Below are 17,171 nucleotides of genomic sequence, written 5' to 3'. Positions count from 1 at the left end.
TTTCAAACTCTTAGTTGTAAAGACAAAAACGTTTCCAACCCGTATTTTACGGCGGTAAACATGCATTTGAGTCTTTAAAGGCAAATAGAACTGCATGTTTTTCAATGACATTCTCTGCTACGCCTGTTGCAAACTTGCGAGTCGCACTGCTTCTACGGGAATTAAAAATAAAAATAATGAGTAGCTCAAAAGCTTTAACAGCAAAGAAATTTATTTCACAAAAGAACCAAAAGGCATACAACGTGATGCACAACTACATTCAACACAGCAATTTGTGACTGTTTGTAGCGGGAAATTTAAAAATTATTTGGTTTATTTTTGTGATAGATTTGTTTGAAACAGAAAATAGAGGGCTGACATTCACATGCGGTTTTAGAACTGATGAAAGAAACTGTTGTGCAAATGCACTTGAGTTTTTTTTAATGAGTTTCATCTGTGCAAACTAATCGATGCATTTTTTTGACATCTGGAACTTTTTATGCACACAACTAGGTAATGCTACAATAAAATGGATTATAAGTGGTGAAAATAATGCAAACCAATCATGTCAATGATTTTGGTGACTTTTTATTTCTACGTTGTAACTATTTTTAAAACAGCATTTAATATAAATGCTTTTTGACATGGTTTAAACTTGAAACTAAAAAACTAGTACCAATATTTTATGTGTTTCTCGGAAATGATTTTGAAGTTAAGTGGGAGAAAAAGTAAAGTTGTCTGAGAAAGATAACAAGATAATGGTAGCATCAATTGCAAAGAAACAAAACATGCAGAAGGTTATTTGCTTTTTAGATACATCACATGTCATGACCAACAACATATCTTCAAAATCCTGTTCAAAAGCATCTCGTTTTAAGCAGAAATATTTTGTACAAATATTTACAAACGATTACTGAAAGGAACTGAAGGAAAAAAATAAAAGTGCTTGATAATCTTTTTGTTGATTTGGAACCTTTTCTGACATGGTGGGCAATATTTTTTTATAAGTTTGCAAATACATTATAAATTGTAGGGTTACGTTTGGTATAAATTTTAAATCTAATGTCTGTAATATCCACAGTTACTGAAACTCTAATTACCCACAGTTAAACAATTTTTTGCAAAGCATGGAAAACAGTGAAAAAGAAATATGTTTTGGATACATTAGTGTGGAGTTTATCAAGCATCTGTGTACTGGGGATCCATTTGAGAATATCCGAATGCCTGGTCTTTGTTTTTGCAGAGAAATCCAATGACAATGAGAGTTCCAATGAACTGTTATAAAAACAAAGATCAACATTGGAACTCTACACATTTGTTTGAAAAAGTAGCTTAATCAAAAACGACAGAGCCGGAGAGCTTATGCATGCAGTGAATTACATTTCACTGCAGACATTTTGTCTCTGAACACAGGATGTCTGTGTTTTATCAAAGCATAAAGCTTGGTTTTGCACAAAGAGTTTTATTACACAAAGCTTAATTCATTGCATGGCTAAAAGAACAAGGTAACATATATTTCTGTATTTCTTGACCAATAAATTTAAAACACTTGAATTAACCAAGCTAATAAATGTTAACTGTCCAATTTTTTGTCGTTTACAGATGTTTAAAATGAAATACTTACAATGAATATTGCCAAACCAAGAGCAGCATATGCCATGAAATCAAATGCAAACTTGAAGGCTTTGTTCAAAGGTTCCTTGCATCCCTACACAAAAATAAAAGTTTTATTTTACACATGACTACATAATGCTTGGTATTGGGATAAGTTTTTTTACGAGACATATATATATATATATAATTTAAAGGGCCTACCGTAAAACCGTTATGATATTTGGTAAATGTTTTAAGCTTTCGTGTAGCCGAAATTTACTCAGGACCAAAGTCAATATAGTAAACCAAGATAGAAATCTGTTTTTAAATTAAGCATCTTAAAGTTGTTAAAATACAATAAAAATTAATCCCTACTTGTGTGTAGATGAATTTGAGATGCTCTTTATCAGTGGCACCAGTGCAGTTAACGTTCATTGTTGTGTTGCAACAAGAAGTAGGAACCACATTTCCCTTTCCTCCCCATGGCAGGTCAAACCAGTCTGTGTAGTTGTGGTAACCACAGCATTCAACCTGGAAGTATTAGATGCAGAATAAGTACAGCAGGAACATTACAGATTTAAATGTTTACATTATTTGTACATTTAGAAAAGCTAACTCTATGACCCAATGCAAATTTCATAATGATTTAGCCACACAAATCCTAGCTTAACCAAGCATAAAAATAAAACGTTTGGTCTTTGTACATACATTTGCTCTTAGTATTATGGTGTAAACAGATGTAAAAGACAACATCCATATATTTTCTCATTACATGTGTTTTTGACTGATATCTCTGAGGTTCGGTGCACTGCTTAGTACTCTACAAAGCTAAGGCATTACATGCATTATAGATTGGTCACTACCATTGATATACAATTTTAAAGTTATTTAGCTGCCATCATAGCAACTTAAAATGAAATTCACCAAGCACCATTTTCGCCTAAATACATGTTAGTACAATAAACACTGTTAACCATTTTTACATAAATTGTACAAACAATATTATAAACATTCCATTTTAAATGAAATATAACAGACTACATTTGACGTACATCTGATTGAATCAGGTCAACGAATGAGGTTGCATTGAAATAAACATCATCAGTGGAGTTGGAGTCAGGAACAGTGTTGTTGCCATATTGATGGAATTGATCCTTCAAAAAGCTGTCGAATGAAGATTTTGTGCTTTTCCGATTCACAAGTAGAATTCCGGAAATTGAGGCTTGTACGATCAGCACCGATACAAGGAAGACCAGATACTGGTGAAAAAATGCTTATCAGGAGATTGCAACAACACAATTTAAAAGATAAAGTACATATGACACACTTAAATAAAATATGGCTTAACAAACAATGCCAGGAGTTCTAGGTAAGGGGTGTGTGTACTCTCTGGGACTCAAACCATTAAAGGGGGTTTGAACAAAATGTCAAAATTAAGGTTGTGTAAACCTATTGGTGAAATAGTAAAGTTAAGCATCTTACTGTGTAAAAAGTCTTTCAATTTTACTTCACAATTACTACAATTTATTTTACTTCTGTCTCTTATTTAAAACAAGGGGATACAAATTAATAAAACTTTAACAGTAGCCAACACAAAAAATCTTAGGAACCACTGCCACACATGATACTAGCTAATTCTTTTCAAACCTCGAGAATAGCAATAAAAAACCAAGGGTTTTGTGGCATTTCTGCAGACTATATGTTATCCATAAATTTGCATGTGTCGGCGATAAATAATCAAGCAGTCAATTTACCAATCCGAGGCAAGTTTTTTTCTCACAAATTGCGCCAAGACAACCAATTAATCCACCAAGAATGAGAACAGATGCAGAGGTAATAAGGATGATTGCTGGTCGAGCACTAACTTGGGCAAAACCGCCATCTTTCGAGTTAATAAACTCAATTCCAGCATACATCATAAAGGCTGCAGCGGACTGTAAAACAAAATGCGGTTCAGCATTTCACATGGAAATTAAAAAAACAAGCAGAAAAGGAAATTAACAGTTGGTTATTTATAATTCTAAAGAGTTTTAAAGAGTGTTTTTTCTGTTTCTCTCACCCAAAAGAAAAAGTTCATCACAAATAGAAGACATTTCAACGATGCAGAGCAAAATCCCATCTTGCACGACTTATTGACGTTACTCGTACAAATCAACAACAAAACTGTCTGCAACAATTTCTAAAAAGAAAAACACACAAACGTTTGTTAGACTTTTCCAGAAACTACAAAAAGTGTTTAATCAGGCGAATGTTTTTGAGACAAATAAGACAATTATTTTCTGCAGCAAATTCGCCATGATTGTGTTTACTTCCGTAAAAACTAAAATGAAAAATCAAAAACAGCGGTCATGTGATGGTATGACGTCACAGTTTACTCAGAACAACTGTTGTTTTTTCATTGTCGGTTTCAGTACGTTTTTTTCTTTTTGGGTCTTTTTTACTTTCAAAAATGTTGAATAAACGGAAAATTTTGTGATTGACAAAGATCTCCGATTTCTAAATGGTTGCATGTTGAAAATATGCTACCGGACAAGGTTATCCCAAATCCAATGAACTGTAGCGCATTTACTCGATTTTAATCCGCCCTTCATTGACTATAAGGTAAATAACTTATTACTATGGGGTAAATTAAAATTTGTATTTACTAATTTGGATTTGAACAGTGAATAATAAATCGCAAACGTTTTCGAAATTCACGCATGAGAAATTACAGATCTTTGTTACGCATGAGGAATTATCGTTGTAGCGAAGCAAAACCCGACCCAGTGAAAACTGAAAGTCACGTTGTTTTGTTTTTGTAAAACTCTTGTTTTGTTTGTAGTTTTTGCAATTGCTTTTTACACATAGTATTTGAACATAACCAAAATTTATCACACTGCAACCTGTTTTTGCATTCTCACGTTTGGTTTAATAATATGCATTTGTTATCCGGACCCGTAGGTTAATAGTTTTAAATTATGAACGATTTGTAAACAATTTTGGTTTAGTGGCCCAGAAATAGTTATTAATTAAATACAATGCAGACCATTGTATTTCTCGTTGACAACTCGGCGTCAATGAACCAGAAATGTTACATGGGCACGACATTGCTGGATGTTGCAAAAAGTGCAGTTGAAACCTTCGTGAAACAGAGATGCAATCGAACTGACAAATATATGCTTGTTACACTCGATGAAGGCAACCACGGAATAAAAGCTGGTTGGAAAGAATGTCAAAATCACACGTTTACTCTCAACAAATTAAAAAACATTGTAGCTGATGGCGTAACAACACTCGGCCATGCTTTGAAGTTATCCTTTGACTTGTTGAGCATTAATCGACATTTAACAGGCATTGACACTTACGGACATGGGAGGAGTCCATTCTACTTGGAACCATCTATTGTTATAGCGCTGACTGATGGTGGTAAGCTAAGCAATCGGTCTGCTGTGTTTGATGAACTGCATCTTCCCATGACCAATTTGCTTCCTGGTTCTGAGCTCACAAAAGAACCTTTTCGTTGGGATCAGCGCCTGTTTTCTCTTGTGCTTCGACTTCCAGCAAGTGCTACACAAGAACCTGAGCAGTTAGGCAGTGTACCAACTGATCCTTCCCCAATAAGTCTCATGTGTGAGGTGACTGGTGGCCGGTCGTACTGCATCAAAACGCAGAAAACTTTGCTGCAGTGCCTTGATTCTTTGGTGCAAAAAGTGCAAAGTGGAGTTGTAGTTCACTTTGATAAATCTGAACTTTCAAAAGAAGAACTGGTGAAGTTTGGTTTAAAGGGTGTTCCTAGTAATGTGGAACCCATGGATGTCAAAACCAACACTAACGAAACTCTCTCATGGCATTCTTTGCACAGAATGATTTATGTCCGACCAAGCCCAAAGAGTGGAACCCCAATTGGTCATTGGCCTCTGCCAGAATCGTATTTTCCTGACCAAAATGCGCCGACTTTGCCTCCGCGAAGTGCTCACCCAACTCTCAGATTTGTGTGTGAGAACGTAGAGCCACTTCTACTCACAAACTTTCCATACGACAAATACGAACTGGAGCCATCTCCACTAACACAAGTTCTCCTTGAGCAAAAAAATGCCCACATTTGTTGGCAAGTTTATGTTGATAACTGTGGCAAACACAGCGGCACATTCTATCCCTGTGGCTACCTTAAATCCAGCTCAAGTCTGACCAGCGTTAATCTGTTTGTGATGCCTTACAATTACCCAATGCTTCTGCCACTGATAGATCAACTGATCAAACAGAAGATGAAGCCTTCACCAGAGTGGAGAAGATCATTTGAGGATTACCTTAAAGGTGTACCTCATTACTACATCAATCCTCTCCGGAAGGCATTGAAGCAAATTGGAGCTCATAATCTAATTCCTGAGTCATATGGAACAGGTTTAAGCTACTCTGTCAATGTGTACTTGAAGAAACTCAAAGAACAAACAAAAGTAGCCGCTGACAGATTCAACATGGCTGCCACAGATGTTGCCAAACCCCGTCCAGGTGTCCTCTTGAAACCAAGGTCAAACTCCTTCTCTATTGCTGCTCATTGCAACTTCCAGAAGATGTTGAGTGACATGGCTGAGAGTGGAAACGCATGCAGACGAATTGAAGTAGATGAGTTTTCTGGCTTCCGTCTCGGTGAACATCTTCCACAGAAGATTCTTCCGAGAGATTATCACAATCCATTTGACATTCCTAGACATCGACTGTTGCAGCAAATCAGAAGCATGAAGATTAATTTCAAGCAAATTGTTCAGGGCTCATTTAATGCCAGCTCTGGGTCAGCGCTTGAGCAACTAACCAACTCCCTTCGTGTCCGACTGCAAGATCGTGCAGAGGTTCACAATCAGCCCATTGCACAGATGGGAAATTATCAGGAATATGTGAAAAACATGCCTGTTCCACTGAGAGAAGCAAACCCAGATGTCCCACGAAGACAGCACACATTCGGAAATCCTTTTAAACTGGCCAAGGAAAAGGGAATGATGGTTGATGAGACAGAGGGTTACGACGGACCTTCAGCTGCAGGACAGAGCAGCAAGCGAAAAACATCTTTGGACCATTCAGGGCCACCTCACAAACGAAAGCGTCCTTCCAGTCCGCACCCAAGGTACACTGCTGAAGTGAAAGTGAGTCTAAAAGACAAGAAAGGTTTAAAGGTGGAAAGCAACAATAAATTGAAATCTGAACCTCTGCCAAAGACTGCTGAAGGAAAACCCACCAGCGCTGCATCTTCTTCTGATGAAGGTGTGGCTGTAAAAGTTGGTGAAGAGCTCGATGAAGTGTCACATGAGACTGCTACTGAAGATGTGAGTAATGATGAAGTAGAAATTTCCACTTTAAAGGTTTCTTCACCAGTAGCTTCGCTTGATAACAATGAACATGAAAGCAAGTCTGCTAATGAAGGAGTTGTGACTAAAATCATCCAGTTGATTCGAAGACCGGGAAAACATGATGAAGCAACTCATAAACTGCTGACTCAATTGACGGGATCATCTAAGTTGAAACTGGGAATTATTGAACACTTAACAAATGAAGCAAACCGCTTTAAGCGTAAACTTATGATTGCCGTATTTAGTGACTTTTCAAGTGGCTTAAAAACTTAAAACACTTTTGAAATTGCAACAAATTATCAAGGTTGAAACACATTGGTAATTTACTTTTTTGACATTACGTTTTAATAACATTCTAAATTTTGACCGGTTGTAAATGTTCCTTGATTGTAGTATTTGCAAACTTTGATGTGTCTTTAAATTTGACTTTTTGTCCATTAGAAATATGCTCCAGATTGGAGTGTTACGGCATGGTCGTTTAAATTTAATTAACACTCTGAACAATGTTCGCACACTTTCTCTCGGGACATGCTTGAGACCTACAAGGAATGGAGACAGACAACATCTATTATTTTTGCAACATCCTTTGATTTGCTGTGTTGGAAAAACAAGCCAACGATTGTCCATAAGTAAGCGTTTTTTGCTTAAAGCCTATTTTGTGCCTTTTTTAGTGATCAATGATTGAAGGTTCTGTGTATGTATGCTTTATGACAATACACTAGGCTAGTAGTTCTTATAATTATGTTTTTTCTTGTTGCACCTTTAAAAATTCCAATAAATGTGTGAAGTACCAGCAATAAAACAATTTCTAGTTCAGTTTACTAAATGGTAAATACATTATACTGAAGCGACACACAAAGATACATTCCTGGACTACTTTTGCAATGGTGCAACTCTAATTTAAAAGATCTTATATTTAAAAGTTGCACTGTGGCCAAAAAACTGGTTTAATTGTTCTGCAGTGTACTTAATATTGAACGACTTACAGTTGCAGTTTACACAGTAGAAAAATGTGTCTTGTTTGACTGAATTAAGCATTTGGTACAAACAGTGCAAATATGAACAAACAAGTCAACAAAGATAATATTAAACTAATTGTGGTGATGTTAAAAGAACAATATATTTTACTTTCAGAATACAGAAACTTGCACAGCACTTCCCGCTGTTTTCAAACACCAAAAGAGGAAGGCAACAAAAACCAGAACAATGGGAGAAACCTTATCTTTGTGGGATTTTTGGTCTCATATCTCTCTTTTGTCTTATTCAGAGGTGTTTTTTAGTTAATTACTTACACATGATACATGAAATGATACGTTGGATTTTTTACAGTGTTATTTGCACGAGATGGTTCTGATCAATCTGCAGAACAACCAGGTGTTGCTTTGGCATCAAACGTGATCCACATTTCATGGCAAGATTTTGTTGACGATATTTTACCAACTGGAGAAGTAAAACAAATCCGGGTGATCTCAGATCACTCAGTTTTGGCTATTTTGCACCCAAATGCCAAACACAAGGGAAAACCGGTATGTGAAAAAATTACGAGCTCTCAGGGTTCCCGCGGGTATGAAAAACCTGGAAAAGCTATGGAATTTAAATTTGTATTTTTAAACCCTGGAAAAGTTTTGAAAAAAACAACTTTTGCAAAAGTCCTTAAAAAGTATGGAATTTGGCGCCTGTTTTACCCTGAAAATGCCAGATAGAGATAGGAATTTCAAATTGCGTAACATTTATATATTCATTGCAAGTATGGTAAACTGGCCATATATATATACCAAAGCCTCTTTTTTAGTTTTACTATGGGAATTGATCGATTTTTTTCGATTAAGGTTATGGAAATTTGTTTTTTTTCTTGAAATGTTTTGAAAAAGTCATAGATTTTTTAAAGAAAATTGCGCGGGAACCCTGAGCTGTTTCTGTTCATTGAAATTTTCATTTTATTTGGGTTTTTGAAATCTTGAAAGTTTACAGAACAAATTGGTAAAATGCATAAATGCTTTTTAAGTGGTAATGTTTGTTAAAATGTTAATAGTAAAATTGCTGGCTTTTATTTGACATTGAACTGTTTTTGTTTGTAACTTATCAACTTGCAAACTGCGATTTGTAAGTTATAGACAAAGTAATTTTGCAGGTGAGGTATGTTAAAATAGAAAACCTAAAGGACACATCAAATTTTGAGGATTTGCTTTGGAAGGAAGAAAAAAAATTGGGGATTAATCCAGTTGATGGAATTCCTGTTAAAATGAGGTGAATTGTGTCTCCCTGCAGAAGTAAATGTATCGGACATTCACTAGTGGGTTTGTAAAGAAGCATTTCAGGACACTGTTAACAATTTGGGTTTAGATGCCATAGCAAGTTATGATTTAGTTGTGTGAATGTATCCCACTGTAGTAAGCCTGCCAAAAGTTGAATTAGATTTTAAATATTTCTGTTTCAATTTAGCAATAATAGATTGTGTTGAATAAGAAAACTGATGATGTCTGTTTTTGATGGTGAAATATATATTTCTGTCAATTTTAAAACACTATATATGCTTTGTGCCTGTTTATTTATGAAAACAATCTAAATGTTCAACTGATTCGACGCAAGAATATTTTTATATTGTCTCAACAAAAGAGGGGATGTTTTAAACTTAGCAATTATTCGCAAATCACTTAACCCTTAACTTCATTTCAGAGAATTCGTTAGTTTGACGACTTTGATTGAATTAATCTTAATCCTCGCAATCATAGCAGGAATAATAATAGGAACTCGTTCAGCCAAGAAAACATTGAACTCTATGGTGAATTGATGTTTGTTTGTTCTATTTCTAACCTCTGCTGGCAAGCAAAGCCTGAGTGTGTAACAATTGGTTCGCCATCGAGGCGCTTGTTTTTGCAAGTCTATGGATGTGTATGATTTTTGTGGCTAAGTTCTCTTTTATTTCAACCCACCAGGTTCAACTGGTTTTGAAATGGTATAAAATGATTATTGAGCTGAGTGTTAATAAATGGGTTTTAACATTTACCCCACTTTTAAAAGATCAAGCCAAGAATATCAGATATTTTTGGGTCAAATTGTTTTGGCACATTTTTTTTGTTTTCACTAGTTTTTGTGGGTCCTTCATATTACAAATACATAGAAAGCTCACCTTTGTGATTTTTTTCGTTTATTAGGCATATGATTGATTATTCTTTTGTGGATTTTAGTCAGAAACCTTCAAACAAGTGCTGGCACCAGTATCAAAAGTTGTGAAGAAAACAAATGTTACATTTAAAGATGTTGCTGGAATGAAAGAAGCAAAACAAGAAGTCATGGAGTTTGTTGACTTTTTAAAGGTTTGAAGTTTTTAATAAAGTGAAGTTAAAAAAATCACTGTTTAAGTTCTTCAAGTGTTTTGTTTAGATCAGCGTTTTTCAACTTTTTTTTATGCCGCGGCCCATTTTAGCAACCAAATGTAACTTGTGAGTCACTTTTAAAATAACTGAGTTTTTTAAATAATGACCAGAATGAACTCTCACTTTGGGCAAAAAGAAGGCGTCTAAGCTTGCTGGTCAGAAGTTTTCTTACACAGTGTTCTGTTACAACACACTGACATGCTTCATCTACGATAAGTGTTTTGGCGTTTGTTTGTCCACTTAGTGCTCAAAGTCCCCAGTAAAATGGCACAAAACCTCCACCGGGGTGGCGACCAACAGGTTAAAAAAACACTGGTTTAGATAACCTGCTAAAAATATTTATTAAAGCATTCAATCAATGTTTTTGTGACATTAGAAACCATCGTTTTATGAAAGCTTGGGTGCGAAAATGCCTCGTGGCTGTCTGCTCACTGGCCCACCCGGTGTTGGAAAAACACTTCTTGCGAAGGCAGTCGCAACAGAAGCAGATGTTCCGTTTATTGCCAAAGCAGGGTCAGATTTTGTGGAACTTATCGGTGGATTGGGGGCCAGAAGAATGAGGGAGCTGTTTAAGGTGAAACTGCAATAGCTTGAAAGATATTTATAAATAAAACATATGTAAATTGGTCGAATGCCTACTTTAGTAAATTTGAGCTTTTAATTATATTTGATTGTTGCAGTTTTGACAGAACAAACAACATGATAATATCAGTGGTGGGATTCAAATTTTGTCAGTCGCTTCTGTCGCAAAAGTCATATTTTTCAACCAGTTCTGTTACAAAATGTCAATTGACAGTTACCAGTAATGCTAACCGGTTTGCTGATCTCGTAAAATTCCATGAGACGGTTCTATAAAACCGGTACGAACCGGCTGAATCCCACCACTGGATAATCTATGAAGCTGTTATGCTTGTTATCAGATTGTAAAGCTTAATGCTGAAGTATTTACTAACAGATTTCTCAGAAGGTTATTAATCTGAACAAAATTTTGTAGGAGGCTCGAGGGATGTCTCCTTGTATTATTTACATCGACGAAATAGATGCAGTCGGAGCCGCAAGGGATAAACATCAAAGGTTCGGTGGCTCTGGCGAAAAAGATCAAACACTAAATCAACTACTGGTTGAGATGGACGGGATGTTAAGTAAAGAACACCAAGTTATCATACTTGCTTCTACAAACAGATCTGATATGCTGGACAAGGTTATTGCTTTTTTAACTCCAGTCCTGGTGCTGTTATGTTACAAGTGTTTATCAACAGTTGTGACTGAGCCTGTCATTTCACTGATAACAGCATAAAGATGTCACTTTATACATCATTTTGGGCTGTTATAATTGTCATTAAAGTTAAGTAAGATTAATTGGTAATTGGGCATGATTTTAAAGATATTTAAGCTAGATTTCTCTTGGGTCATTTTCAGCAAAATATTGAAGTTATCAACGAAAACTAACTTTGTTGTGACTCAGGTATAAAATTGTGACTTGGGGTTGAAAACTTGTTACTACTCAGTGCTAATAAATAATCATTGAAATGTTGCAAAATTAAACTTCAGTTTTGGTTTCATAATCCTATACCACAGTAGTTCTCAAACTGTGCGTCGTTTCAATTTTCCAAGGGCGTCGCAGAATAGTTCTGTTTTGTGGCTTTTTGTTGTTGTATCAATAAACACAACTTTAATAATAAGTTTCCTCATTAACTTTTATTTGCTGGTGCGCCGCAAGCCCATAAAACTTTTTCAGAGGCGTCACAACAAAAAAAAGTTTGAGAACCACTGCTATACCAGATTAACTACAAACAAAACACATACAGACAACTCCATTTTTCACAATTTTATAGTGTGTATCCCATACAAATGTTATATGAAATGTTTAACATCATTTCCTTATCATATGTGAGTTTTTAGTAAATAGTTACTCTTACAAACTACATAAGCAATAAACGAATAAACATGACTTTTCTATTCACAGGCATTGCTTAGACCCGGGCGATTTGACAGGGTTATTCAGATAGAACTGCCCAATCGAAATGAGCGAGAGGAAATACTCCTGCGGTATTTAAATGACCTGAAACTTTCTGATAAACCTCCATCTTATGCTCCCAAATTGGCAGCAGTTACAACTGGAATGAGTGGTGAGCAATTTGCTGATGGTGTTATCAACTAGTTGAACCTCTATGTTTGAATGACCAAGCTTCACATTTTCTTAGTAGACTGATTCCTTAGTTTTAGCTTATTGCAAACCAAATATCATCGCATAATATTACTCTGAACTAATTTTACAAGTAAGACTTGTTACTAATTGAAAAAAGTGATGAATTACTTTAATTTAAAAACTCTTTCTTGCATTATATTCTCTGTTCGGCTTATTATCAGTTTTGTGTTGAATAACTACTTGTTACTTACTCACAAAAGTATTTTATTGACAACTTTTCTGGGATTTTTTTCTTCGTTATACTTATGAACATTTTCTATATAGTGTTCGAAAGCATAGTCAATTTAAGTCATTCATCAAATGGCTTTGACTTCACTCGTTAAGACCTAGTGAATGAACTAAACTCAAAACAACTTTTTTTTCTGTAACAGGTGCCGATCTTGCCAATGTTTGTAATGAAGCTGCTATTTATGCTGCCAGGGAAGGAGACAAAGTGATAACAAATAAACATTTGGACTATGCAGTGGAAAGAGTGATTGCAGGTAAATTGGATAAAACTTGAATCTACATGAAAAACCTGATCATTTGTATGTTTTATCACTGTATCATTTTGTTATAGTTTTGTAACAGTATTAAAGAACTAACAAAATTTGGGATGATATCAAAGTAAAACAAGAAAAACCAAAATTGTCATAGTAGTTGTGTAAAAATGTTGCAATTTAGTTTTTTTAACAAACACTCCCTATTTGTACTTACACAGGCTATATTTGTGTCTTTAGTAATGACGACAATGGCTAAAAAGTTTAAATGATAAGATAACTATTCTGTTTCGTAGTAATAAGAATCAAATTTAAAACAATTATCTTTTAACGACTGTTTGATTTGGAGAAAACTGTTTGAATCTTGTCCAGGGGCACCAAAGTCTGCTACTTCTGTTTCTCCTGAAGAAAGGAAAGTTGTTGCAATCCACGAGGCAGGCCATGCTTTGATTGGTTGGTTGCTTGAACACACAGACGCTCTTGCCAAAGTCACTATTATACCAAGAACGAAAGCTGCTCTGGGATTTGCAAGGACAGTTCCATCCGACAGACATCTGCACACACAAGAACAAGTACACGAAAAAAATATTTTCTAGATGCATTTTCTTTTTACTAATGTGTTATCGGTTGTTTAATGGCATGCATGTTTGATAAATAAACCACAGTATACGCCATTTTGAAATGCGCTACCCCGAATCACTCAAGACTGCTTAAAACGTAAATGCGACCAATCTAATGGAAACCTGCAAACCATTTTCGTGCTTTAGGGCGGAGAAAACCTTCCTGCTATGGTTTTAGAACCAACGTTGTGTCCAATTAGACTCGAAATAGTTTTTTTTAAATTACGACCCAAATATCGCCAAGTGGTGGTCCATATCAAGCCCCAGTTTTGTTGAAACTCTACAACTACAATTGAAACCCAAAACCTATCCAGGCTGATGTGGCAGATTGTTAAGTTTTTCTCATACTGACTTTACTTGGTGTTTTCGTTCAGCTTTTTGATTTTATGTGCATGGCGCTTGGAGGCCGAGCTGCTGAGGACCTGGTGCTGGGAAGATACACACAGGGAGCACAGGACGACCTGAGGAAGGTCACTGATATGGCTTATGCACAGGTTTGTTACGCATCGTTTTGTTTGCTATTGTTTATACTGGTGAGGCTAATTTTTCCATAATAAATGTAAAGCCGTCTTAAGGTGACGATCATGTATGTGGTGTTGAAACGCGCTACTAGAAAAACAAACTAAATTGTAGGATGGCAAACACCACATATATATACACAGTTCAAGCTGCCTAAATACACTGGGATCCACTGCAACATTAGATGTGCTGTGGCCACACATCAGTTTCTGGGCAGCATAGATTTTCATGTGTCTGGACATACACACAAGCTCCCTGAGTACACTGAGGACCACTGTGAGCGGCATTAAATGTACACGCTGTGGCCACGCACCAGTTTATACGTAGCATGCATATTTATTTGTCCCACACGCAAGCATCCTAAGTACACAGCAGTTTTTGTACTATTTTTTATAATTAGGTGAAGTACTTAGGCTTCAGCGAAAAGATCGGTCCCATCTCGTTTCAAGACAACACATATATAAAACCCTTCAGTGACGCTCTCAGCAATACAATGGACGTGGTAAGACATGTGAATATTTTGTGACACCCCAAACTCGATTTTTAATAAAGTATTTTAGTATAACAAGCCCTGTCAGACTAGCCAAAGCGCGAAACCGCACCAAATGTAATAGAGGTTGTCAATCATGGTAGATTTTCAAACCGGTTTCTAATGATGCTTCCGTTTAAGCCAGTGGTTCTTAACCGGTGGGAAATTTCCCACTAGTGGGAAATTTAATGTTTTTAGAGGGAAATTATGTGAGTCAGAAGTCACCAAACTCGGGCCCGTGGGTTGAAATTAACCGTTGAAAGTTAATTTAATACAATATTTTCCGCAACAACATGTAAGATTAAGATCACCTAGTTTAACAAGGCGCATAAAAATCCAAAAATCGTTTGTTACGTCACAGAAATTACTAAAAGTATCAATGACCCTGTTATTGTTCGCAAATAAATGCATTTGATCTGTTTATTGTGATGCAATAAATGACTAACGCAAGCACACGGGATTTTTCGAAATTCCACAAAATTCCATTTTACTTTCTCGCGAAATAACTATTCAAACTAAATAAGATTGCAGCATACCTTTAAGGTCCCAACCAAATCGCTTCACAAAATTATTTCGATCAAAGTAAAAAAATATTGTTAATGTTGAGCACAAAACATCACCATAAAAATAACAGAGGGGGAAATTTGAACTTGGTGATTTACTTTAGTGGGAACCAAAAAGGTTAAGAATTTACTTTAGTGGAAACCAAAAAGGTTAAGAACCACTGGTTTAAGCAATGCGAGGTTTAAACCGTTGAAAATTGCATCAACCTTTGACATTTACTATTCCACAATTTGTCCTGTGTACTTCGTCAATTTGGTAACACATAGCTTTTTGTTTTGTTTTAGTCATATTTTTTAAATCATCTTCTAGGAAGTAAGAGATGTGGTCAAAAAGGCCTATGCCCGAGCTAAATCAGTTCTTGCCGAAAACCGCACCACCCTTGATACGTTGTCAAGTGAATTGTTCCGTCGAGAATCGCTCAATTATGACGATGTGGAGAAGTTAATTGGACCTCCAGCTTACGCCGATAAAAAACAGGTGAGTTTTAAAAGCAAATCAAAGTTTGTTGTTTTGTTTGAAAAAATTTAACCATCGTTTTTCGTGATACAGTTTGCAGGGTAATAACACAAAGTAGTTTTCAAAATTGTAAATAAATTGTATGTGATGATTACCACTGCGTGTGGTATAAAATGAGGCCCGTAGCTTATGTTTTTAGCATTGGTTAAATTATTTTTGCGATTAGAAACTAAAATCTAGGTCGTTTTTTGTTTTGACGTTTATGGTTGAAGTGGAATGCGAATAAACACCAGTTTCCTTAGTGTGCGTTATGCTAGTAGGATCTTTTTCCCTTTCTAAACTAATTTTCTTACGGTTGAAGTGGGTTTCAACATATGCATGAATGTCTAAATTTGCTTGGTATGTTGACTAAAAGTGGCAATTAATTTCAGACTCCGACCGTTCCATTTGGTCCGTATGCGTCCGACATCGAAAAAGAAGGTCAAGAAAATTCAGACAAGGACAGTGAAAAAAGATGAATTTGTGCATTTAAAAATTTCCAAAAGATGAAGTTCTGTTGAATTTGTGGAAATTACGTCACTTTTAATGGACCCTAGTGGAACAGTGACGTCACATTGCGATGTATGACGTCATACGAGATACATGTTTAGTGTTGCGATTTATGCTGCAAAGTATAAAACTTTTTTTATACGGTTTGCGTTTTTGTGTAGCCTGACCTACAATTATTCAGTTTTTGCTTACATTGTCAAAATTGTTAGTGTTCGCCAATTTACCACACTGTGCATTGACGAGAATAGTGGTTTTCGTGAAGTTGTCTTCATACATTTTCGTTCCAAAGACAAGGGCAAAGTCAAGGCCAATCGGACCGCGGATATTTTGTACTAGGATCAGTAGGATGTTCATAAAAGTGGTTTAATCCAGAGCAGTGGTTCCTTACCCGTTCAACAAGGTCTTGCAGTCTCACAAAGTTTTTTATACTTGCTGTGTTACGTGATAAAATAAGCTCTCACGGACGCTTGTGGCCGTTCATGTATTTTTTGTTAAAACTTTGGTAAAACAGCGTGTGGTCAGCCATAGGAGTCACAATGTCACCTACAAAGCTTAAAACCCTCTTTTTGATTTGATTATGATGCAAAACAAAGGAGGGTTAAAGCCAGTGGTGGGATTCAGCCTGTTCGCATCGGTTCTATGTAGAACCGTCTCACGAAATTTTATGAGATCAGCGAACCGGTTAGCATTACTGGTTACGGTCAATGGACTTTTTGTAGCAGAACCGGCTAAAAAATATGACTTTTGTGGTAGAGCCGGCTGACAAAAAATTTGAATCTCACCACTGGTTAAAGCAATTTTTTGCCAACGGTTTCAACATTTAAAAGTGTGTGAAAAGCGGCAAGTGGGGATTTTAAAGTAGGTTGCCGCAAAAGAAAAAGAAGAATTGCTTTGACTAGCTTTGAGCGTTTTTACTTTTGACTGTTTTGGGTTTTGTCGTTAGGGTGTGGCTAAAGTTTTTCAAGATTTGTAACCT

At 36.0% G+C, this 17,171-nt stretch overlaps 3 protein-coding genes across 3 annotated transcripts; 2 read left to right on the top strand and 1 right to left on the bottom strand.

Moving 5' to 3' along the window:
• Positions 1-193: 193 nt before the first annotated feature.
• On the bottom strand, positions 194-3,771 carry LOC145234640 (tetraspanin-36-like). Its single transcript, XM_080099355.1, has 6 exons — positions 3,632-3,771; positions 3,327-3,506; positions 2,625-2,831; positions 1,948-2,103; positions 1,604-1,687; positions 194-1,254 (listed from the first exon to the last, which is right to left on the bottom strand). The coding sequence occupies exons 1-6, from the start codon at positions 3,689-3,691 to the stop codon at positions 1,159-1,161; spliced, it is 783 nt and encodes a 260-aa protein (XP_079955481.1). The 5' UTR covers positions 3,692-3,771; the 3' UTR covers positions 194-1,158.
• Positions 3,772-4,370: 599 nt separating this feature from the next.
• Positions 4,371-7,337, top strand: LOC145234635 (integrator complex subunit 6-like). The gene has a single exon (XM_080099349.1). The coding sequence runs from the start codon at positions 4,590-4,592 to the stop codon at positions 7,164-7,166; it is 2,577 nt and encodes an 858-aa protein (XP_079955475.1). The 5' UTR covers positions 4,371-4,589; the 3' UTR covers positions 7,167-7,337.
• LOC145234637 (mitochondrial inner membrane m-AAA protease component paraplegin-like) lies at positions 7,337-16,506 on the top strand. Its single transcript, XM_080099350.1, has 15 exons — positions 7,337-7,522; positions 8,028-8,162; positions 8,223-8,419; positions 9,025-9,140; positions 9,570-9,675; positions 10,082-10,210; positions 10,647-10,844; positions 11,265-11,471; positions 12,237-12,399; positions 12,851-12,961; positions 13,331-13,530; positions 13,953-14,072; positions 14,498-14,599; positions 15,500-15,667; positions 16,078-16,506. The coding sequence occupies exons 1-15, from the start codon at positions 7,339-7,341 to the stop codon at positions 16,162-16,164; spliced, it is 2,223 nt and encodes a 740-aa protein (XP_079955476.1). The 5' UTR covers positions 7,337-7,338; the 3' UTR covers positions 16,165-16,506.
• Positions 16,507-17,171: the final 665 nt, after the last annotated feature.

This window comes from Phallusia mammillata, chromosome 6 (genome assembly GCF_965637545.1).
Source record: "Phallusia mammillata chromosome 6, kaPhaMamm4.hap1.1, whole genome shotgun sequence".
Taxonomy (NCBI): Eukaryota; Metazoa; Chordata; class Ascidiacea; order Phlebobranchia; family Ascidiidae; genus Phallusia; species Phallusia mammillata.
The sequence above is the reverse complement of the archived record's forward strand: the minus strand, read 5'-3'. Positions and strand labels throughout refer to the sequence as shown.

Excerpts from the sequence above, each read along its gene's own strand:
- LOC145234637 (XM_080099350.1), top strand. The coding sequence starts at position 7,339 with ATGCTCCAGATTGGAGTGTTACGGCATGGTCGTTTAAATTTAATTAAC. Across the intron at positions 14,073-14,497 it reads CTGATATGGCTTATGCACAG|GTGAAGTACTTAGGCTTCAG; the intron begins GTTTGTTACGCA and ends TTTTATAATTAG. Across the intron at positions 14,600-15,499 it reads TCAGCAATACAATGGACGTG|GAAGTAAGAGATGTGGTCAA; the intron begins GTAAGACATGTG and ends ATCATCTTCTAG.
- LOC145234640 (XM_080099355.1), bottom strand. The coding sequence starts at position 3,691 with ATGGGATTTTGCTCTGCATCGTTGAAATGTCTTCTATTTGTGATGAAC. Across the intron at positions 2,832-3,326 it reads AAAAAACTTGCCTCGGATTG|TATCTGGTCTTCCTTGTATC; the intron begins GTAAATTGACTG and ends TTTTTTCACCAG. Across the intron at positions 1,688-1,947 it reads TCAAATTCATCTACACACAA|GGATGCAAGGAACCTTTGAA; the intron begins GTAGGGATTAAT and ends ATTTTTGTGTAG.
- LOC145234635 (XM_080099349.1), top strand. The coding sequence starts at position 4,590 with ATGCAGACCATTGTATTTCTCGTTGACAACTCGGCGTCAATGAACCAG.